General features: G+C 54.4%; 1 protein-coding gene and 3 non-coding genes across 4 annotated transcripts in view; 2 read left to right on the forward strand and 2 right to left on the reverse strand.

Moving 5' to 3' along the window:
- Positions 1-16266, reverse strand: part of VAC14 (Vac14, PIKFYVE complex component) — a 107447-nt gene that overhangs the window by 78056 nt on the left and 13125 nt on the right. Inside the window, exons 2-10 of the mRNA XM_021093808.1 lie at positions 11910-12060; positions 11458-11625; positions 10588-10650; positions 9739-9846; positions 9084-9193; positions 8657-8763; positions 7554-7688; positions 6947-7099; positions 485-548 (exon numbers count right to left, since the gene is read on the reverse strand). Coding sequence (XP_020949467.1) covers positions 485-548; positions 6947-7099; positions 7554-7688; positions 8657-8763; positions 9084-9193; positions 9739-9846; positions 10588-10650; positions 11458-11625; positions 11910-12060 — 1059 coding nt within the window. The remainder of the gene's footprint in view (positions 1-484; positions 549-6946; positions 7100-7553; positions 7689-8656; positions 8764-9083; positions 9194-9738; positions 9847-10587; positions 10651-11457; positions 11626-11909; positions 12061-16266) is intronic.
- TRNAG-GCC lies at positions 5913-5983 on the reverse strand. Its single transcript has one exon. It is a non-coding gene; the product is annotated as a tRNA-Gly (tRNA).
- TRNAG-GCC lies at positions 14605-14675 on the forward strand. Its single transcript has one exon. It is a non-coding gene; the product is annotated as a tRNA-Gly (tRNA).
- Positions 15260-15330, forward strand: TRNAG-GCC. The gene has a single exon. It is a non-coding gene; the product is annotated as a tRNA-Gly (tRNA).

Here is a 16266-nt window from a genome sequence, read left to right on the forward strand (position 1 = left end):
ATTTTAGGGCTGCACTTGTGGCATATGGAAGTTCCCAGGCTAGAGGCTGAATCAGAGCTGCAGCTGCGGGCCTACACCACAGCCAGAACACCACGGGACCCAAGCCGAGTCTACGAACTATGCCACAGCTCATGGCAATGCTGGATCCTTAACCCACTGAAAGAGGCCAGGGATCGAACCCGTATCCTCATGGATACTAGCCGGGTTCATCACTGCTGAGCCAGGACAGGAACTCCGTATCATCTATGTTCTTAAACTTGTACTTATTCACCTCCAACAGCTTCTCATCCCTCCCAAGAGGCTGTCTGTCCATCAGAATCGAGTTGGGTGGGGTTGCTGGGTACCCTTCAGACTCCCTCATCTGGCATCTTCAGTGTCCCACAAGTGGTGGTCCAAGCACTCTGCCTTGGGGCTCTGCCACACGCAGGAAAGACCTAGGTCACTTGCTTTCCACACACACCTCTGGCTGGGACAGATCACTTACCTGGCTGGAGAGAAGACACCGATGCTGCCACCGAAGCTGGAGTCACAAGAACCATCGGGCCCTCCTGGGGACAGAAAGAGGAACAGGGCATCATGATTAAGGCTGTGGGTGTCTCTTGAATGAACAAGATGCCTGTTACAAGGACACACAGGCCCTCCAGTCCCCCACACTTTGATTCTGGCTTTGGGAAAGGGATGTGGCTCTGAACCCTGAGGACCCCGTGCCTAGTCACTTCCCAAAGCTTCGCAACAGTGCCCATGCTTGCAGGATGGTAGGCACAGTGATCTCATAAGGAGAAGGATGCCAGGGCTGAACGCACCTGGGAAAACTCAGAAGGGATTGTTGGTTCAAGGGCAATGGATAGCAAAAGGGACTTCTGGAACACTCAACATCATGAGCCACCAGGGAAATGTAAAGCAAAACCACAATGAGATACCATTTCACACCCACTACATAGCCAAAATAATAAAAGATAACAAGAGTTCCCGTCATGGCACAGTGGAAATGAATTCGACTAGGAACCATGAGGTTGTGGGTTCAATCCCTGGCCTTGCTCAGTGGGTTAAGGATCCGGTGTTGCCGTGAGCTGTGGTGCAGGTCACAGACGTGGCTTGGATCCCATGTTGCTGTGGCTGTGGCGTAGGCCAGCGGCCACAGCTCTGATTAGACCCCTAGCCTGGGAACCTCCATATGCTGTGGGTGTGGCCCTAGAAGAGAGAAAAAAACAGTAGCAGACGATGGGGAGAAACAGGAAGCCTTCTATGTCGCCGGTAGGAATGTGAAACAGTGCAGCTGCTTTGGAAACCGGTCTGGTAGTTCCTCCTCAAAAGGCTCAACACATTTAGTTAAATGTGACCCAGCAGGTGCACTCCTAGGAAAATGAAACCTTACGTCCACAGCAAAACTTGTTCACTGTGTTCACAGCAGCACTGTTCACAACAGCCAAGAACAATCTGAATGTTTACCACACGATGAATGGATAAGCAAGATGTGCTATGGCCATACAATGGACGACTCTTTGGCAATAAAAAGGAATGAAGTGCTGATGGTGCTACAACACGGTTGAATCTTGAAAACCTTATGCTAAAGGAAAGAAACCAGTAACAAAGGGTCACAGAGTTTGATCCCGCTTATATGAAAGGTCTAGAATAGGCAGATCTATACAGAAAGTAAATGAGACCTTGCTGAGAGCTAGAGAAGATTGGGTGTGATGGCCAAGTTCTTAAATTAGGGAAAAAAAAAAAACAAAACCCTTTTAGTTTTTGGAAAATTTTAGATTTACACAAGAGTTGCAACAATAGCGCAGAATTCTCTATTTTCTTCGTCTAGCTGTCCCTGACACTAACATCATGTATACCCAGAGCTCAAGGGCTAAACCAGGAAAGTCGCACTGATACACAGTATTAACTAAACTACAGACCTACTCCACCTTCCACCGCTTTATCCAGGATGGAACCTGAGACCTCAAGCTGCATGTGGTTGTCCTGTCTCCTTGGTCACCTCCAATCTGTGACAGGGCCTCAATCTTTCCATATCATTCATGAACATACTTTTCAATCCCTGGTCAGTTACTCTGCAGAACATCTCTCCATGTGGGCCCCTCTTGTGTTTTCTCAAGATTAGGCCGAGGCTACGCATTTAGGGAAGAATGCCTCCTAAGCGTGTGCCTTTTCAGTGTGTGATGTCGGCGGTACCCGATGTCTGTTTGTCTCATTCCTTGCGATGTTAACCTTATCACTTGATCACAGTACTACCTACCAGCTTTCTCTTCTGTAAAGGTACTTTCTTTTTTTTTTTCTTCTTCTTTTTTTTTTCCTCTTTAGGGCTGCACCTGCGGCATATGGAGGTTCCTGGGCTAGGAGTTAAACTGGAGCTAGAGCTGCCGGCCCATGCCACAGCCACAGACACCTCAGATCCGAGCCACGTCTGTGACCTACAGCACAGCTCACAGCAACACCGGATCTTTAACCCACTGAGCAAGGCCAGGGATCGAACCCAAAACCTCATGGTTCCTAGTTGGATTCGATTCCGCTGCGCCACAATGGGAACTCTGCTATTTTTCTTTTTGTAATGAATATATTATCCTGGGGAAGATACTTAAGACTAGACAAATATCCAGTTTTTTCCCCTCAATGTTCCCTGTTTTTAGAACCCATCACTGGATCTTGCCTATAACAATGATTACTATAGAGTTTGCCTAATGGTTATTTTCTACATTCCTCTTTCCTTCTACATTTATTAACTGGAATTCTTCTTTACAGAAGAGCTGTCCCTTCTCTCATTTATCTATCAATTGATCCATCCATCCATTCATTTATAACATTACAGACTCATAGATATTTATTTTATTCTGTGGGTTACACATTAAAACTATCTCTTTTTTGGTTGTTGTTGCTTTTTTCAGGGCTGCACCCGAGGCATATGGAGGTCCCCAGGATAGGGGTAGACTTGGAGCTGCAGCCATGCAGCTGGAGGCCTATGCCATACCACAGCAACGCCAGATCTGACCCATGTCTGCGACGTACACCACAGCTCACTGCAATGCCAGATCCTTAATCCACTAGCGAGGACGGGGATCGAACCCTCATCCTTGTGGATACTAGTCAGCTTTGTTACTGATGAGCCACAATGGGAACTCCCAAAACTATCATTATTTATACTGTTGTTCAAATGGTACCAGGCTTAGCCTTTTAAAGTTTAAAATTATACAAGTAAAACATATTCTCACTTGAAAAATTTCAAACAAAACAAAGCAAAGCCCCCTTCTCTCTTTAACCTTCAATCTTACTCTATGTGCAGGTAATTACTAGTTAGGCAAGCATCCCTCTCAGCTTTTCTTAATCCTACTTTTTGTTTCGTAAACATAAACTTAAATAGGATCAGGAAGATCTTCTGCAACTTGCTTCTTCCCCTTCCTACCGGCTCTTAAATCCGTGCTATGCCAGGTGTGGGCCGTGCATGGCTCCTCAGTCCCCCAGGAAGAGGGGCCTTGATTTCCATCTTGACAGAAAAACTCCGAGCTGCCACCTGTCCCTTCTAGTCCCAGAAGCCCTTTAGGGGACAGGGCACTACTCAGAGGGAGCAGGGTGGCTGTGGGTGTCAGCTGGCCTGCTGAACAGCTGGGCATCCACTGGAATAGGCCTGGGCAAAGGCGGGGGGAAGACACATGGGGAAGCTGGGAACAGCAGCGGGGGCTCCGTGCTGCCCCCCCCCCAGCCTTTTGGAAACACAGGCATTTACAGATGAAATGATATGATGTCGGAAACGGGAAGATTCATTTTGTTTCCGAATTTCACTCTTACATCTCTCCTATGCTTCTTTGTGCATGAGTGTGGGCACTTCTCCAGGACCCCAAGTAGAGGGAGCTGCTGAGTGGGAGGGTCAGACACCTGCTGCTTTGATGTTGCCGAGCTGCCCTTCGGGACGGTTCTCCCCTCATGTGGGAGCAGCGTGCGGGAGCAGTCATCGTCTCAAAGCCTCACATGGGACTATTAGTCATCTCCGAGGTGTCTGCTTAAAATGACACACTGTTTTACTTTGCAAGTCTGGGATGCCCAGTCAGGCTGGGTGCCCTTCTCTATCAATTCCCAGACTCGGGAGCCCCAGGGCCTGGCTCTGAGCCTGACTACGCTACGTATTTGCTGTGTGACCCTGGGCAGGTCGCTTGCCTTCGCTTCCATTTCCTCACCTGTATAATGAGCCAGCCTGCACCAGAGTTATGACAACAAAGGAACCAGCATCTGTTAAGGGGGTTAAGAGGAACTAACTTAACCTGACCCAATCTCTATTTCCTAAGGAAAAATTCTTCCATGTTTAAGGCTCTTGCCAAAAGTACCTGCCAGACAATATTTTTAACATGTTCACCCTCTGCCTTCTCCCAGTAGGAAGGTTTGTTGTTACCAAACTCGCTCGACGGAATGTGTATTTCCTTTATAACCAGAGGGAAAAATGCGGGTGGGGTTAGAGGAGAGGAGAAGTGAAGAAGAAAGAAAATTGGAATAAGCGCCACGAAGCCAGCCGGTGCCCCCAGTCCTCTGTGACCGAGCCCAGGGTCACAGGATCACTCATCTGTGGATCTGTCCCTGAGTTCCTCACGGCCAGGTCCCGAGTCTGATTCCCTGGCATCTGCAGGGTCCACGGAGGGGGCCGACACACGCAGTCCCATCAGAGGTTTGCCAGTGTGTGGACTGCATCACCTGTTTACTCGCGGAGGTGACCAGACCGCCACTGGACACCGTATCTATAGCTCGCTCCTCACCTGGGCAATGCTGATGACAGAAGACAAGGGGGCAAATGCTCTGCTTCTGACAACGTGGCTAAGTAGTGGGTCTCATTACAAACAGGCACTGAAACAACTTGACACTGAAGCACCTGTCACAGGGAGTGTGCTGAAAGCTGGATACAAGACTTTCCCCCCACAACTAAGGTTCCACTGTTACCCTATTTAAAAAATAAGGAATCTGACAGAGTTTCCGTCATGGCGCAGCAGAAACGAGTTCGACTAGGAACCGTGAGATTGCGGGTTTGATCCTGGGCCTTGCTCAGCGGGTTAAGGATCCAGCGTTGCCGTGAGCTGTGGTGTAGGTCGTAGACATGGCTCAGAACCTGCGTTGCTGTGCCTGTGACGTAGGCTGGCAGCAACCGCTCTGATTCGACCCCTAGCCTCAGAACCTCCATGTGCAGCGGATGCAGCCCTAAAAAGACAAAAGACCAAAAATAAATAAATAAATAAATAAATAAATAAATAAATAAATAAATAAAGGAATCTGAGACTCAGAAAGGCCAAGGCTACAGGTAAAAAGTCAGCAGGGCCAGGTCTCATGGGCAGGCAGTTCTGAGTACAGAACCTTGGCTGTGACACCCGAGACAACCAGGGGACATCAGGGAGGGGGAGTCAGAGCAAGTGAGTGGGCTGGGAGCAGTGCCCCACTAGTCCTGGGGCGAGTGTGAGTGTGTATTCACACGCATAGGGTCTGGCTGACAGGCCTCAGGGTGGGGCTTGCCTGCAGGTGTGCTGTTGGACACACACGACATAGGCCGGAGTCAGGGACGGGGCACTGCACAGGAACAGGCAGGAGGCTCCTGCCTTCGTCCGGCTGGAAAGGAGGAGCAGAGTAAGAGCAAGTGGGAGGGCTGGTGAACCTGCGCCAGGAGGAGCTAGTCCCGACCCTCCTGGATTGCTGGCACCTTCTCCTGGCACTTTGGTGAAGCAGTGCGGGTCTGGAGTGTGTGTGGAGGCCCCAGATTAGCTGCTGCCATCTCTGGGAACTGCGATAAAGTAAGCTCTGCATCTGTTGAAGTGCTGTTTACGAGGCAGTAAAATCTGGAGCCAAGCTGCCTGAACGACTCCTGATTTAGGATAAGTTTCTTCTGGGCTGCGAGCTGTTGCAAGAACGCTTCGGGAAAATGTCTAAAAGGGTAAATGAGCTGCATTGGCCGGGAATCGAACCCGGGCCTCCCGCGTGGCAGGCGAGAATTCTACCACTGAACCACCAATGCTCCAGCTGAGAGCAGCTCTGTCCCCAGCGGTTTTGCTGCTTGGCTCAGCGAGGTGCTGGCCCAGCTGTAACCTGACTCCTGAGGCGGTCCCACGCACACAGGGCTGCTCCATTCCCCAAGTCGGATCCACGGGAGGAGGCCCACGGGGTGCGCTGCCCGCCACTCTGCTCGGGTGTTCACGAGAAGCCCAAGAGAGGTGATGAAAGAAAATGCTTTAGAAATTCTTTTGGCTTCTGGGGATAGGTTCCCGACTTCAGTCTGCGAGCCTTCAAGATTTGAGTAGTTCCTGCATCATTTTATGCTTCAGCTGATGCTGCAAAGACCATCACCCTAGAGCGACCTCTCAGTGAGGACAGAGGCCCAAGAGAGGGAAAAAGTCTAGAGCTCGAAATAACACCGAGAGAGTCAAACTCCGGACTCCAGCCGGCATCAAAGTGGTTTTCTTCATGTTGTGTGTGGATAAATAGGACATCAACGTTACAGGAGTTTGAAAGGAGAGCACCAGAATTCCCAAGGACCAGATAATCTGAAGCTGGAGCTTCCTTAAACCCACGCAACCCGCCTGGAATGACTGGCAGGGAAGGCAGCCAGCTTCTAAGGCTCTGGATATCTACCGTCAAGGCGCCAGTGAACCCTGCGGCCTGTCCTGCCCCACGCCAACTGCAGCTGAACCCCGAAAAAGGAAGGAAAGCATTAATGCCCTTGGAGGCACAAAGAGTTCTGGAGGCTGACTGCCACGGTTCAAGTCCCACCTCTGCCACTGAGTAGCTGCCCGAATGCCAGATCCTGGTGCCCGTCTGGAGACTGATGACAGCAGCCACCTCACTGGGCTGTTGCCAGAATTAGGAGCTAAGAGATGGAAAGTGGCCTTGGTGGCTGCGTGAGGCCCCGAGTCAAGTTCTACGACCTCTGGGTCCCTGTCACCCTCCCTGGGAGGTGAGGGGTGGGAGGCAGCCCACTTACCACTGGCTGTCCCCTCCTGCTTCGCCGAGGAGTCTTCGGGCTTGGCTTCTGCCTGCTTCTGCACCACGGGCTTGGGCTCGTCAGGCTCATCGTCCTCAGGGGTGACCAGCTTCATCAGGCTCTGGTTGCACACGTTGGCCACCTCCTTGATGCCTGAGTCCGCTGATGTAAGGGGCAGCCCGACCTGGGGGTGTGGTGGGGGCTGGACAGGCAGGCTGAACTGGGCACATTCTCCTCGCCACGCCGGTGTCCCCGCAAGATGCCTCCGTGTCTCATCACAGGGCCCCTCCTAGTGGGCCCCCCACTGAGAGGCTTTCACCTGCCAAGGCCGGGAAGTGTGAGTTCAGAGACTTGGGGCCTGGAGAGCTGCTCCCTTTTTGTCACTAAGGACGTGGGGTTTGAGGACAGTGGTCTTAGCTCCATGTCCCTGGTGCTGCCCTGGCTCTCCCCGCCCATGCTCAGCTCCACCTCTTGCCACCTTGAGGCCAGGGGCTACTGGGAGGTGTGATGCATCCTAAGGGAGCCCCCATCCCACACTGCAGGGTCCTGCAACTTCATGGCCCGCTTTGGGGCTGCCCTTATTTCCTCCCTCCAGAGCGAAGGATACTTTTCTTGCGGTCGTCGTAGGCCAGGCAGGGCAGGACGGCGGTCAGGATCCCAGAAGAGTAGGGCAGCATCACCCGGCCGGCCAGCTGGATGAACTCCCGCATCCAGCACATGGCTGTCAGCTGGATCAGGTCATCTGGAACAGGGATTGGCTGCTTCCAGGACGGTTGGCACAAGCCGCCAGTGCTCCGGCCCGCCAACTCTGCCAACATGGGACTTGGGGACTGGAGGGGACCTGAGGGCTGGCGCTGCTTCTACCTGCACCGATACTGTCTCACCCTTGCTTTTTCCTTCCAAAGGTAAACAGAGGTTTGGAACTACGATTCTGCAGCAGGTCGTCAGAGTAGCCATGACCTCCACTCGGCCCTGTGTCCACACCACTGTCACGGGGCTCTGCAGCTCCGCTCATCAGGTGGTGGAGCTTACTTCCCCACTCCTGGTATCTGGGCTGGCCTTGCTAGAGTGGCAAGAGAAGGTGGTGGGAATGGTGGTGTGCCTGGTTCAAGTCTAGGCCTCAGGAGGCGCTGCTCACACCTACCCTGTCTCCTGGAAACCCGCTGATGTCCCGGGGCTGGGCTGCTGGCTGATGAGACACACGATGATGGTTCCTGTGGCCCCCAGGTGACAGCTGGCCAAGCGCCAGACATGAGAGACCACATGGACCACCCAGCCTCGCCAACCCTCCAGCTGACTCTAGGCATCCGGTGGAGCCCAGCCCAGCCTGGCCCAGGTGAGCAGGGCCACCCAGCTGACCCGGAGACCCAGGACAATAAAAATGAGTGTAAGGTGAAGCAATTATATGGTATGGCGGTTGGATACTCAACAGAAGCAAAGACACGCACAACCCCAAACTCCAAGTGTTTCGACTCACAGCACGAAAGCCCGGCCTGCCAGCAAGAGGGCCGAATCTTACTCCCTTCAAGGTTCAGACCAAGTGAAAGAGCCTCCACGTTAACAGAGAATAAGACTCTCTCCCACTAGGACCCACCACCCCCGGAGGCACTGCCACATGGACTCACACCCTCACCAGGACTCCCTCCAAGAAGAACAGAGAAAGGTGCTCCTGAGGAGGCGGTGGGGACGGCGGGGGCCTCACACACTCACCCGTGGTCTGGCAGTGGATCACCAGGATGTTGGCCATCTCAGCAAACTTAACACTGGAGGGGTTCTTCTTGATTTCTTTCAAGAATTCTCCAAGGACCACCTCACACCTACCAATGGGCAAGGAGAAGGGAAATAGCACGTGCCAGCCAGGGCCCGAGGAGCCTGCACAGTGCCATGTCTGCTCTGGGTTGGCCACCCCGAGGGGGACCACACGCTGACGGGATACACTGGGCAGATGGCCGTTTCTCAGAGGCTGGGGGTGGATGAGCTCTTGGCTCCTCAAATCGGGAGGTAGATGAGTGGGGGGAAGAGAGAACTGCTTGTGCTGCTGACACCTGGCTGTTGGGTGTGGGGTACGAGGATGCGCGGGCGGGCGGGGGAGGGGGGTGGTGACGGCAGCTGCCTGCCCCTCCCCCGCTCCACTCACATTTTCCGAATCTCTTTGCCGTTGTCGCCCAGGATCTGGAAGAGTCCATCCAGGATCTCCGGCAAATAATCCAGCAGGTTAATGTCTGGCACGGACTCCAGAACCAGGATCTGACCCGGGGGAGGAAACCAGTAGGCAAAGTCAGCAGCCCGAGAACCTGTATCTCCTCGCCCACCGTCTGGGACTGGCCGGTGAGCCGGGGCCCTGCCGAGGCAGCATTTCGCGGCACTGTGGGAGCCCCAGGGGGGGCTGGGGTGCCAGCGGCTCTTGTTGTGTTCAGGGTGCAGGGGAAGAGTCATGTAAGCCCAAGGCATGCAGATGCCCGTGGTGGAAGGGAACACATGGGACAAGCAGGCAAGGTTAGAAGGGGTGTGACCGCTGGAAGAAGGAGCACGGTTGGCTTCAAAGAGAAATCTGGGGGTTTCTGGAGACCAGAAAATCTTCTCCTCTTGAGGGGCAAACAGGATGGGCTCTGCCTCTGGGGGCAGAGCTGAATAAATGCATTTTCAGCTTCTCGAGTGTCCTCGGCTCTTAGAGGGGTCACGGTGAGGTGTCTCCGCAGCCATAGGAAGTGCCCAGGTGTGCCAGAGAGCAGACTTTACTCAGCGAGAGGCCCGTTAGGGCTGGAGAAAGAGTGTCGGGGGGCCAGACTTACCCAGGAGATGATGAACTGCCGGGCGTACTGGTTGTTGGAGTAAATCCTCTCCCGCAACAAGGGGATGAAGCCCACCAGGTCGAACTTGTTGCTCTCTGTCACGATGTCCTGGGGGTCAAAGGCATGTGAGCTGCCCACGCCTGGGGACCGGGTGCCACCTGACCTGGCCCGGGCTGGCTCCAGGGGTCCCGTGCCCAGAGAGGAAGATGGCCGAGCCTGAGCCAGGCGGGAGAGGTCCCGGGAGCATCCATCCTCTCGCAGGCCACAGGACAAGCAAAAAGGATGGATTGAAACAGGAATCAAGGGCCAGAGAACTAATGCAAAGGCTAAAGCCTCCATCTCTGTGGTCTGGAAGGAAGGCCCTGCTGAGCTTAGCGTAAGCTGCCCCTGTCACTGGGGCAGGGTGGGACTAGCACGAGGGCACATTAGGGGTGAGAGAATGGTACTGTTTTGTATCCTCTTGGTGTCAGAACTGTATATACTTACCAGAGAACTGTACACTATTTCATTTACTGTGTGTAAATGAAAAAAATTAGAGTATTCTAATGATAGGATTTATAAGTTGTACAGACAGAGGGAAGAAATACTTTCTAAAAATAAAAGTGGGGGAGTTCCTGTCATGGCTCAGTGGTTAACGGATCTGACTGGGAACCACGAGGTTGCAGGTTCGATCCCTGGCCTTGCTCAGTGGGTTAAGAATCCCATGTTGCTGTGGCCGTGGCGCAGGCCGGTGGCTATAGCTCTGATTTGACCCCCTAGCCTGGGAACCTCCATATGCCGTGGGAGCAGCCCTAGAAAAGGCACAAAGACAACAACAACCACCACAAAGTGGGGCCCAAGTACAAATACCTTTAAGAGGCGGTCTAGGAGCTCAGATCCACTTTTCACATTGGGGTCTGGGTCCGCAGCCAACTACGAGAGACACAGAGGTGGAGAGAGGGTCTCAGTCAGTGTGTAAGACAAGGAATCCACTGACATCGCACAGCCAAGGCCTCGGTGCGGCCTCCACGGCACAGGGCAGCTCTCTCAGTGCAGAGATGGAGGGAAGGTGGGGAGGCAGGGAGGCAAAGCGGAACTTGGCAAAGGCGCTGAGATGGGGTGGAACCCCAATCTGCTCAGGGGCCTCGGGGACCTGCCACCACCAGCCAGGGGGGTGCTTCCCATCGGCCTTCCTCAGGGCTTTCCATCTGAGCGTGCTGGGTCCTCTCTCCACTCCTGGAGGAGGGGACGGAGCTGCCGTGAAGCTGATCCTCCAGAAACCACTGTGGCATCAGCAGAGCTTCCGGGAGGGGACGTAATGCTGGGAGAGGCTTAGGTGAGCTAGTAGGGACCCCAAGGCCTTCTCAGCAGAGCTTTTTCTACAGCTGATGGGCGATGCCCTCCTTGCAGGGGAACACAGTCTGTACTATGGACTCCCCATCTTCACCTTCTATAAGGAGGTTCGTACTTTTCATAGGATTGGTTCCCCCACCCCTCCAATTTCTGGTGGACTGACGCTTTCGTAAAATGTGTGAAATGAACAGAGCTGTGGAGAAAACACAAACTACAAGCCCATGTAAAAATCTGCCATTAGATTCAACAGACAGCAAACATCCCTGGCACCATGGGCTTATGTGCTCTGCTCTCGAGGGGGAAGAGGGAGCCAAGCCCTCAGGGTCCCTGAAGGTCAAGTCGGGTGTGTGGGGCCAGCTGAGCCCAGCAGGGGTGAGGAGGCGTCACCTTGCTCAGCCCATCAAAGAGCACGTTGAAGTGGGGCAGCACGGCGCCTCGGGCCACCTTGACGATGTTGTAGAGGGCCTCGCAGGCGTAGTAGCGCAGCCTGCTGTCGGCGTCATTGAAGCAGGTCAGCACGGGCTCGATCAGCTCCTTCAGGTAGAGCCCCGAGTCCTGTGATGTGACAGGAGGAGAAGCCTCTCAGAAAGCGTCTGACTCTGGGGCCCCAGTCCCTGGCTCCCTTGCAGATGCTCAGGCCTTTGTGTGAGGACTGGGCTAGGAGACCCTTTGCAAGTCCACCTCCTGGGATAGGGTCCATGGCCAGGACCCACAGAGCCAGCCTTGCTGGTCTGAGGTGTGCAGTATATAAAATATAGGACTGCAACGCCCTGGTGGGGCTCGGGGGTCAGAGTCAAGGCCACAGCTGGTGTGTCTGTCCCTCCGGGAGAAAGGCCCACCTTGCCCAGTGCGATGGAGCAGGCGGCCAGGCCGATGAGGCCCCCTTTCCGGCTGTGGGGGTGCTGAGACAGGGCAAACTCCTGAGACAGGGTCTGGATCACATGCTTGATCTGCACGGTGTTGTTCTGGGCCACGAACTCCCGGACCAGCCTGCAGAGAGAGAAGGGGGGGCTGCAGGACCAGTGGGATCAGGCTGCCCCTGCTGCTGCCGGTCCCAGGGCTGGGATGAGGTGGGGAGATGACCTGTTTAGAAAGTGGAATTGGGAGTTGGGCGTGTCAGTTCTGCTGCTGGCAGGGAGGCACTGGCTGGGTCACAGTTGTTTCCCTTTTCTGGGGCTCCGTTTCCTTTTGTCTACAACAAAGGAACAGCGAGCAGTCTCACCTCTGGGGACCTGAGAGAACACATGTAAGTGTCGTGCCGGGAACCAAACCTGCAATGATCCGCTGTCTTCATGCAACACTTGGTCCACCCTCCATTCACACACCCAAGAGGTTCTCTGTGTCATTCGTTCCAGGGACGGTGCAGAACTGGGCCCCAGTCCACTAGGCAAGACCCACACATGAACAAGTACATGTATCAACAGGGCACAGGTAACCCCACAGAAGCCAGAATGCCCAGGCACTTCTCCCTGGGCTGACGAGCAGCCACCCCTGAGTCAGATCTTAGACACATGAACAGGCATTTTCCTGGTAAAAGAAGGTAGGCAAAGTGTCCTGGGCACAGGGAAGAGCCTGGCTTCAATGCAGGGGGCCCTGAAGCGACACGGTGTATTTAGGGAAGCACGAGGAGTCTGGGGAGTGGTGTGGCTGGAGGCAGGGAAAGGTTTCTAGCAATGAGGCGACAGGCTAAGGTCCATGTTTTGACCAGAAGAGGCTTCCCTGGGTGGGGTGGGCTGCTGGGATAGAGGGTGACTAAAATTCCCCCACAGGAGAACACTGCAGCTCTCAAGGCCAGGAGAGGGGGCCCGAAATACGGCTGAGGCGCTGGGAAAGTGCAGGATAGGGTATTTTAACATTTAACTGAAAACCACTAGGAGCCCATGCAATACGGGGGCGGGGGGGCGGGCAGGAAGGGTAGAGACCCCTGCAAGCTGTCCACCTGAGGAGTGATGCTAACAGGGAGAAGGGGGTCGGAAGGAGGCAGCGGTGGTGGTTACCCTGTGAACTGCTCCCACAGCAGACCTTGTCTGAATGGAGGTGTCAGATGGAGCTGCAGCTCCGTGAAGACCCATGGCTCTTTCCAGAGTGTAATGGACATCAAGGCCGAGAGGCTCTGCCCTTCAGCAGGTCACTGTGTCTCTGAAGCAAGAGGCGCATCTGGGCAAATGGTGGCAGGAGGGGACCACGTAACCGCTGGGAGCTGCAGTGTGGGTGTCAGGGTCACCTTCCTAGGAGAGGGAATTGAGCCACAGGCTGGAGGAGGCAGGGAGAGAGAAGGAAAGAGAGGTGTCCTGGGCAGGAGGGACTAACGTGTGAGCCAAGGCAAGGAGGGGAAACAAGCCAAGCTTGTCTGTGCCCCCAGAGACTAATGGGAAATCAACCAGGGTGAGGGGGGTTGGTGCTGGCCCAGCAGCTACAATTGGGAGCGTGGATCTCACGTTGTGGGTAATGGGGAAGCTGCTTATGGCTTCTGAAGAGATGGTGAAAGAGTGTTTTAACACCTCATGAGATGGATGGGAAGGGGAAGGCAGTCCCAGCACCAGGCATGAGGGACTGGGACCAGTACAGCAGCCCTGAGGCGAGTGGCCTAGAGACTATGCATTTTTTTTTTTCTTGTCTTTTGTCTTTTTTGTTGTTGTTGTTGTTGCTATTTCCTGGGCCGCTCCCGCGGCATATGGAGGTTCCCAGGCTAGGGGTTGAATCGGAGCTGTAGCCACCGGCCTACGCCAGAGCCACAGCAACACGGGATCTGAGCTGTGTCTGCAACCTACACCACAGCTCACGGCAACGCCGGATCGTTAACCCACTGAGCAAGGGCAGGGACCAAACCCGCAACCTCGTGGTTCCTAGTCGGATTCGTTAACCACTGTGCCACGACGGGAACTCCTGCATTTTTCAAAGTAGCTGCCTGGACTCACTGTCTAACTGCAGTGTCCATCCCGGCAGGTATACTGCTTGCATGGGGATCACAAGTTGGCTCAAAAAATTTTAAGAACAAGTCGAAAGTCCAATAATTATTCATTAGTTTGTGTGGCTGCAGCTCAGACTCAGGGACCTGCCAGTAATTACAGCTGTTTAAAATAAAAGTGCTCTTCCGTGAGGGTGTAACCACTCCTGCCAACAGTTTGTTCAATGGAGAGTAACAAAACTTGATAAAGACTCAATGCAAAAGTCACAGGGGGCACCTATTCCGTGAGCACAACAGGCCTGGCTCCTGAGCTGGTGGACATGGAGCAGAGGTGGGGAGTCCAGGAAGGGGCTGCACAAATGGCCTGTGAGGGGTCTTTGATCTTTATGGGGTGTGATGCCCAGGGGGCTGAGGGCTGGGGATGCACCAAGCCAGTTCCCAAGACCCCTGCTTGGCAAAGCACTGAAATAAGGCCCAGCAAGGATGGTCGTGCATAAACCCACTGGATTCCCGAACAGGAAAAACCAGCCAGATGAGGCCCAGGGATGTGTCAGCGCTCCTCTCTGAGTCTGGAAAGACACCGCCCCTTGAGAAAAGGCCTGCAGATGTGTCCCAGGACAGCTGGCGCATTGGTGGTTCAGTGGTAGAATTCTCGCCTGCCACGCGGGAGGCCCGGGTTCGATTCCCGGCCAATGCAGTGCTGCTTTTTGGCCTTTTCTCAGCAAGTTCCCCCACAGAAATCCTGCTGGAGGAGCCAGCTTCCCGCAGCCACACCCAGTCTGCAGCAGCCAAGGGTGCTGTCAGTCCGACCACACTCCCTGCTCAAGGGAGCAGGAACAGCAGCTGGGTTCTCCAGAGAGGCACTGCTGCCTATGGGAAACTTCCCCAGTAAGGGGACTCCTGTTGCGCCCCCTGGGCCTTGGCCAGTCTCCAGCAGGAAGCCGTGGTGAAGCCTGGGACTTGTACCAACAGCTCAACACACGATGTGAGCGTGGGATGGGAGGGCCCACACATCAGACCGCAAGGTTCCCCAAAGTCTCAGTGGGCTTTTTGCTCCCGAGACAGAAGGGCTCTTGTTTCTGTCCGGAGGATGAAGGCAAATCAACTTCACACACACAGCCTCCTGCCTTCTCTCCTGCTCTGGAGCCTAAGCTTCTGCTCTTGCAGCTGTGCTGATGTGGCAGCACCAGAACATGGCCTTATGGTCTGAATCAGCATACAGACTAGAAGGCTCAGTACTGGGGTTAAAGGGAGGTGCTCACAGAACTGCTACCAACTGGAGCATTGGTGGTTCAGTGGTAGAATTCTCGCCTGCCACGCGGGAGGCCCGGGTTCGATTCCCGGCCAATGCAGCAGTGTACCTTTTGGTAATCCTAAGGGATGGGATGGGATGGGAAATGTCACACTGCCCAAAGAATTGCTGACTACGGTCTCAGAACAGAGAAGGACTGGTTCCTAGCTTAAGTTTTACATACCTGTCTGCTACGTTCCACAAAGACCCAGAACTTGTGTCTCCTTGTTCTCAAGGAGTCCAGGAAGTGGGATGAGCACAGTCCCTTGCCAGCAGCTGTGCCGCTCCTCCTGCCCAGACAGCCTGCCTGGGACTGTGGCTGCAACACTGCCCTGGGGAAGCCCGGCCACGTCAGAGCAGCGCCAGGGGAGCCAGAGATGATCCAGCCCTGCCAGCAGCATAGCCCATCCCCGGAACCACCTCCTCACCTGTCCTCTTGCTTCAGGTCACAAACATCCCCCCTCCGCCAGCAACCGGAAAAGGCCTCCCTCCCCATTTGAGAGCCAGCAAAGGGGATGCATCCCCTGCCCTTGAAGGGCTCTCTGCCCGGATGGGGTGGAGGAGAAGCAAGAAAGGCCTCAAGGACTTTAGTGGGAAACAGAAAAATCTGGTGAGGAGAGTGCAAGCTGAGGAAGGGGAGGGAGGAGAAGATCCTGACCAGCATCTCTGGTGAGCAGAGACTCAGGGGTGGCTTCAGAGGGTCAGCTTTTGCGAGGGGTTTCGAAGGTTGACTAGTGTGCGTTCGAAGCTGTTCAGGGCGAGTCAAGGCAGACAGAGGGAACAGCATGAACGAAGGCTCAGAGGAGGGAGAGAGGCACTTGGTTTGGCAAAGGGAAGGAGACGGGTGGACGACAGGTGGGTGACAGGGCCAGAGGGGCTGTGCCCAGTCACATGCTTGGCAAAGGAACTGGTTGGATTTCTGGTGTCCGTGAGCAGTCAGGGAAGGGATGAGTGACCTGCAGGTATTGAGTGGTATGGATCTGAGCGACCTTTAGGC

Source organism: Sus scrofa, chromosome 6 (genome assembly GCF_000003025.6).
Source record: "Sus scrofa isolate TJ Tabasco breed Duroc chromosome 6, Sscrofa11.1, whole genome shotgun sequence".
Lineage (NCBI taxonomy): Eukaryota > Metazoa > Chordata > Mammalia > Artiodactyla > Suidae > Sus > Sus scrofa.